At 40.2% G+C, this 6,000-nt stretch overlaps 1 protein-coding gene across 1 annotated transcript in view; it reads right to left on the bottom strand.

Annotated features, from left to right (window-relative positions):
* LOC109070645 (transmembrane protein FAM155A) overlaps window positions 1-5,198 on the bottom strand; it is a 140,954-nt gene extending 135,756 nt beyond the window's left edge. Inside the window, exon 1 of the mRNA XM_042763376.1 lies at window positions 3,527-5,198. Within this exon, the coding sequence (XP_042619310.1) occupies window positions 3,527-4,165 (639 nt within the window). The 5' untranslated portion in view covers window positions 4,166-5,198. The remainder of the gene's footprint in view (window positions 1-3,526) is intronic.
* Window positions 5,199-6,000: the final 802 nt, after the last annotated feature.

Below are 6,000 nucleotides of genomic sequence, written 5' to 3' on the forward strand. Positions count from 1 at the left end.
TCACACTGCAGCGTATCTGGCCAAGAACCTCCAAATTAGACAGAAAGAGACTGTCTGATTGACACACAAAGTGACCAGTCATTTTGTTTATACCTACTGTTTAAGGGCAGAATTATCTAAAATAGATTACACTATAATAGGCTGTAAGCATGTGAATTTGCTGAAAATTGACCAATCTTCAGGCCATTTAAGATGTAGATGATTTTGTTTCTTCATCTGAACAAACTTTGAGAAACTTAGCATTACATCACTTGCTCACCAATGGATCCTCTGCAGTGAATGGTCAGAATGAGAGTGCAAACAGCTAATAAAAACATCCCAATAAATTAATCCACACCACTCCAGTCCATTATCTAATGTCTTTTGCGAAATGAAAAGCTGCATGTTTGTAAGAAACAATTTCATCATTATGATGTCAGGCACCCATTCACAGCAGAGGATCCACCGGTGAGCAAGTGATGTAATGCTAAATTTCTCCAAATCTGTTCATATGAAGAAACAAACTCATCTACATCTTGAATGGCCTGAGGGTGAGCAAATTTTCATTTGTCAGTGTGCATAAAAACTCCCTTTTTCATTGCGCAGCTTGTTGCTTAAACAGAAATACCCTCCTTGAAATTTAGTTAATTATTGGAATGGACTGAAATAGACTGAACAATGCCTGAAACTTGGTATCACAAGCACTTCCTGTGACTGTTTGCCTCTTTAAGAAGAATCGCTTTATGGATTCCCCAATTGAAAGTCGCTTTGGATAAACACATCTTGAAAATTACTAAATGTAAATGTGAAGACTCTGTTATCAGAATTTCTGTATAAGAACATAAAAATATATAGAATATATAGTTCTGCTATATCGAGTTATCTTATAAGCACAACTTTTTGCAGGTGGACTTATTTGGGGAAAAAAAAAATGTTACTTAAAGCCAGCCAATCAGACTAGAGCTTGGCAGTTTTGTGTTCAGTATGCATCAGATGGTCAGTGAACGGACTGTGGGCGGCCTATGCAAGCCTGAGGCTGAAACTAGGGGAGCGGTAACAAAACAAATCTCTCTCCTCATTTATATATTTTTGTTAACTCCCTTTCACACATGCATACACACAGATTTAGACAGATGGAGGATTATGAATTTATTTCTTCCAGATAGTTTCTTTTCTGCCTTAGGTTGTCTACAGGCATGGATTTTGGACTGGGAAATGGAAGAGTAATTTTGGGTAAACAATCTATGGATTAATATGGATTATGCACTGGATTTGTGTGCCATCTGAAGTGTAAATAGTTGATGAATTGCAGGATATTTACCACGCATATTCCATATCAATGCTTCAGTTTTAATTTCTAAATTCAACTTTATTATCTAAAAATCAAAACCTGCAAAATCTATATATTTAAGTATTTCTTAAAGGAATAGTTCACCCAAAATGAAAATTTGCTGAAAATTGACTGACCTTCAGGCCATTTAAGATGTAGATGAGTTTGTTTCTTCATCTGAACAGACTTTCAGAAACTTAGCATTACATCACTTGCTCACCAATGGATCCTCTGCAGTGAATGGTCAGAATGAAAGTACAAACAGCTCATAAAAACATTACAATAAAGTAATCCACACCACTCCAGTCAATTTTCTAATGCCTTGTGAAACGAAAAGCTGCATGTTTGTAAGAAACAATTTCACCATTAAGATGTCAGGCACCCATTCACTGCAGAGGATCCACCGGTGAGCAAGCGATGTGCTAAATGTCTCCAAATCTGTTCAGATGAAGAAACAAATTCATCTACACCTTGAATGGCCTGAGGGTGAGGAAATTTTTAGCAAAGTTTAATTTGTCATTGTGCATAAAAACACTTATTTTCATTACGCAGCTTATTGCTTAAACAGAAATACCCTCTTTGAAATCGAGTAAATTACTGGAATGTACTGAAATAGACTATTTACACTATTACCCAAAACAGCAAATTGCATTAATCAGAATAAAACTATTTATTTAATGCTCAGCCACTACCAACATGTTTAAAATGTTATAGTGCATCGCAACACCTAGAAGTGAATACAGCTTTAAATATTTTAGACTGTTACTAGGGAGAAAATGAGTGTGAAATAAGGACTGTTTTTGTTCTGCATTTTCAGGTGTCATTATGTGTCTAATTCAGTAAACACTACTATGTACTGCATTTTGTACTTGTTTCAGCACCATGGACAGGGACCAAATCACTCTCAAAAGTAAACCTGGAAAAAAAAAAAAATATATATATATATATATATATATATATATATATATTATATAATATATATATATATATATATATATATGTAATGCGAGAGAGAGAACAGAGAGTGATAATAATAATAATAATATCTAACAATCTGCTGCACACACATTGAAACACTGTAATGGGTAATGTACTTTACAAAGTGTCCTGCAGTCAGTCTGCAATGACTGGAAAAGAATAACCTTTTGGGGATTACGCAGAAAAATCACTGCTGCACTATTAATGTTATTGAAATTCCATAAAGCACTGCCCTCTCTCTCTCTCTCTCTCTCTCTCTCTCTCTCTCTATCACACACACACACACACACACACACACACACACAACTTTACACACAGTGTTTCTGTTATTCTGTCACTTTGCAGATCGCAGGACACCTAAACCATAAATCTCAACTTTTTTCAAATGATGGATATATCTATGAAGCAACCCCTACACATCTTAAACAAACCTGATGGTTTGCTGGTTTATTCTTTCGCCTGGCTAGAAAAGAAACCAAAAAGAGCAGTGAACAGAGCGCATAATAATAATTAATAATAATAATATCTAACATGCTGCCCACACATTGAAACCACTGTAATGGGTAATGTACTTTTTACAAAGTGTCCTGCAGGTCAAATGACTGGAAAAGAATAAACTTCTGGGTTTATTACGCAGAAAAAATCACTGCTGCAGCTATTAATGTTATTGAAATTCCATAAAAAAAACACTGCTCTCTCTCTCTCTCTCTCTTCTCTCTCTTCTCACACACACACACACACACACACACACACACACACAAACAAACACACAGTGTTTCTGTTATTCTGTCACTTTGCAGATCGCAGGACAGAACCATAAATCTCAGACTTTTTCAAATGAGAGAACATGCTGCTTTGTCCCTCCATATATATATGAGAGCAACCCCTGTGGGACAAAAACATCTTAAACAAACCTAAGATGGTTTGCTGGTTTAAGCTGGTCTTTCTGCCTGGCTAACTGAAAAGTAACCAAAAGTTTATTTGTTCGTCTAGCCTAACCTTGTGCATTCAAGTTGCCAAACAAATCCATCTCCCGTTAATCCACAAGTGCGCGCGCACCGTTCTCGCGCGCAGATGACAAAACAGCGGACCGTACACATGTAAGAGGCTTTTTTTTTTCTTTTTTTTTTCTCATACGCTCAACGTAAAAGAAATGTGATTACAGCTTACGTGACCAGCTTTTGTTAGAAGCCGTCAACAAACAAACCAACACCAAAAGGAAAGGCAGCGTACGCCTACCGTGCACTCTTCCATACACGTCCGCACCGAATATACATCCGTTTCATATTTCTGAACCAAAAGCTCAAACTCTTGGTATTTCTCCTGAGCTCGTCGGTCGTAGCGTTGGTAAGCCTGAACGCACTGGCTGCATCCCGACGCATCAGCCATGTCCAGGCTACAGGTCAAATTGTCCGGACTCGTAAACCCGTAAAACAAATCCAAAAGCGAGTAGGAGTTACAAAAAGAAAGATAGAAATCGCTCAGGTTCCACTCGGAGAGGCCCGAGCACACGGCTTCCGCCTCGTCAAAAGTCAAGCAGTTTTTGGAGAGGCTGTCAGGATGACAAGTTTCAAGTCTCCACAGAGGTTTGGTAGAATTGCCTATAAAAATAAGACTCTGCTCTCTCTGATGGCTGGGTGAAAGTATATGGTTCGTGTGCTCCAGCCGTTTGTCTCGCGTCCTCGTCAATTTCGCCTCGGCGCAGAACCACAGATGATCAGAGAGCAAAACGGTGATAAACAAAAGAGAGGCTAAGGACAGTCGCCATCTCTGGGCCCTTTCCGAATCGGTGAATAATGGCTTTTCGTCCTCTCGGGGTGCGAAGCAGATTTTTAAGCCGTCATCTTGCTGCCGACACGTCCAAGCACCCCTGGTCATATTTCAGGAAAGAGCAGCACTGGCCGACTCCACCGCGACGGCTCCTCTGCCACAAAATGCATTGATTTGAAATGTTTTCTTCCCGTTCAACAGCGCTCCCGGCAGCTGTATCCGACTCTCTGGGCTAGATGAAGCCGCGCGCGGTCATATCTCCGTTATTCCGCATGGCTCCCCGAAGAAAAAGCGCTTTCTGTGTGACAACATGCCTCCTCTGTTCCCGAAGCTCCTGCCTGTGTCCCCGTATCTCCTCAAGGGAAGGCGAGACGCTGAACGAGCTGCTCTTTCCCTATCTGGGCGGATTGCCTTCGATCTTCTCTGCTTTTCATCATCATCATCTTGGGTTCTGTGTTAAGTTGCCGCCATGTTCGTCTTGAAACACTTTTTGGGGAGCTGGGTCATTTGCGTCATCTCCATCCTGGCGCAGTAACACAGATCTACAGACTACAGGCGATGGATACACGCGCTCGCTCACCCGCTCTCTCTCTCTCTCTCTCTCTCTCTCTCTCTCTCTCTCTCTCTCTAGCTCTCTCTGTCTCTCTCTCTCTCTCACACACACACACACACACTCACTGGACGTGTCAGTATGAGAGATCACTCATCATAATAAATGGACATTTCCCCGTACGCATTTAGATTTCAAAGCCGTTCACCCCCTTGGATTTCCTCTTGTTCACATTCATAGTCCATTTATCTTCAACATCCCGTCACGTTCCCGTCCAAAGCGAAACGTACAAGCTCCGCGCAAAAATAATCGACGTAGTGTGGACGTGTAAAGACGCGGTGGCCCTAAATAAAATCGATTTGGCGGTGCGTAATATCCTTTAAATGCGCAAAGACGGGAGGAAATGGATGTCACATGTTGCGTAAAGGAGAATCAGCGTGTGACAGAGATAAAACGACATTTTGTATGTCTCGTTCATCCAGTTCTGACGGAAGTTTAATAGTATGCAGCGTGTAACTGTGTGTAAGGAGCCGGGAACAGGAGAGACATCTGGGCGTCAAAGCAGCACGTTGGAAAGCGAGCGCGGAAACGTGAGGCGAGTGTGTGTGTGTGTGTGTGTGTGTGTGAGTGAGAGAGAGAGAGAGAGAGAGATAGAGAGAGAGAGAGATGGGGGGGATTTGGGGGGAGTGAGGCTGAGAGAGAGACAGATACTGTATATTTGTCCTCTAACAGGCTAACCTTGTGCGGGATGGCCCTGTTTGATCCAGCATTTCCAAGTAAACAAATCACAACGCGCTTGGCTTCTGCCTTTCTGCCTAATTTGGGTACTGAACGCGAGGAGAGAAGCGAGGCTAGCATGTAAATAAGCGCTTTTTACACACTCAGAGTCGCCAAATCACTGTCATGGTTCTATTACTTGTAGTTCTAGCAAGTATGATTCTTTCCTTAAAATTAATTGCACCCCCTAAAACGAGAGGGTTTTCCTGATACCAAAGTAAAATGTATATTTGTTTGTATTAATATTTAAATGTTAATAAGTAATATTTGCTATTAATGAATATTATTGATAAAGCCAAAATTGTGGGGGGTTTGACCCCTTTTATAACTTCAGTGCTTCTTAAAAAAGTACATGTTCTCAATTGATCATGTGTAAAAGTGATAAATAATGACTGTATTAATGTTTTGTCAGCATTCCATCAAATGATGATCCTTAAAATGCTCCATCAGTGTACTGGTTACCATAAAGTTATAATATTTATTATTTTATCATAGCTTTACATATTAAAAATCACACAGACATTTTAAAGATTTGTTTTAAAACTTAAGATAGGTATAATTCATCATTTGGATAGATGTGCTTAGCGCAGCACAAGACAGTCTGAGTTGCACAAGA

The sequence above is a fragment of the Cyprinus carpio genome, chromosome A9 (genome assembly GCF_018340385.1).
Source record: "Cyprinus carpio isolate SPL01 chromosome A9, ASM1834038v1, whole genome shotgun sequence".
In the NCBI taxonomy this organism is placed as follows: Eukaryota; Metazoa; Chordata; class Actinopteri; order Cypriniformes; family Cyprinidae; genus Cyprinus; species Cyprinus carpio.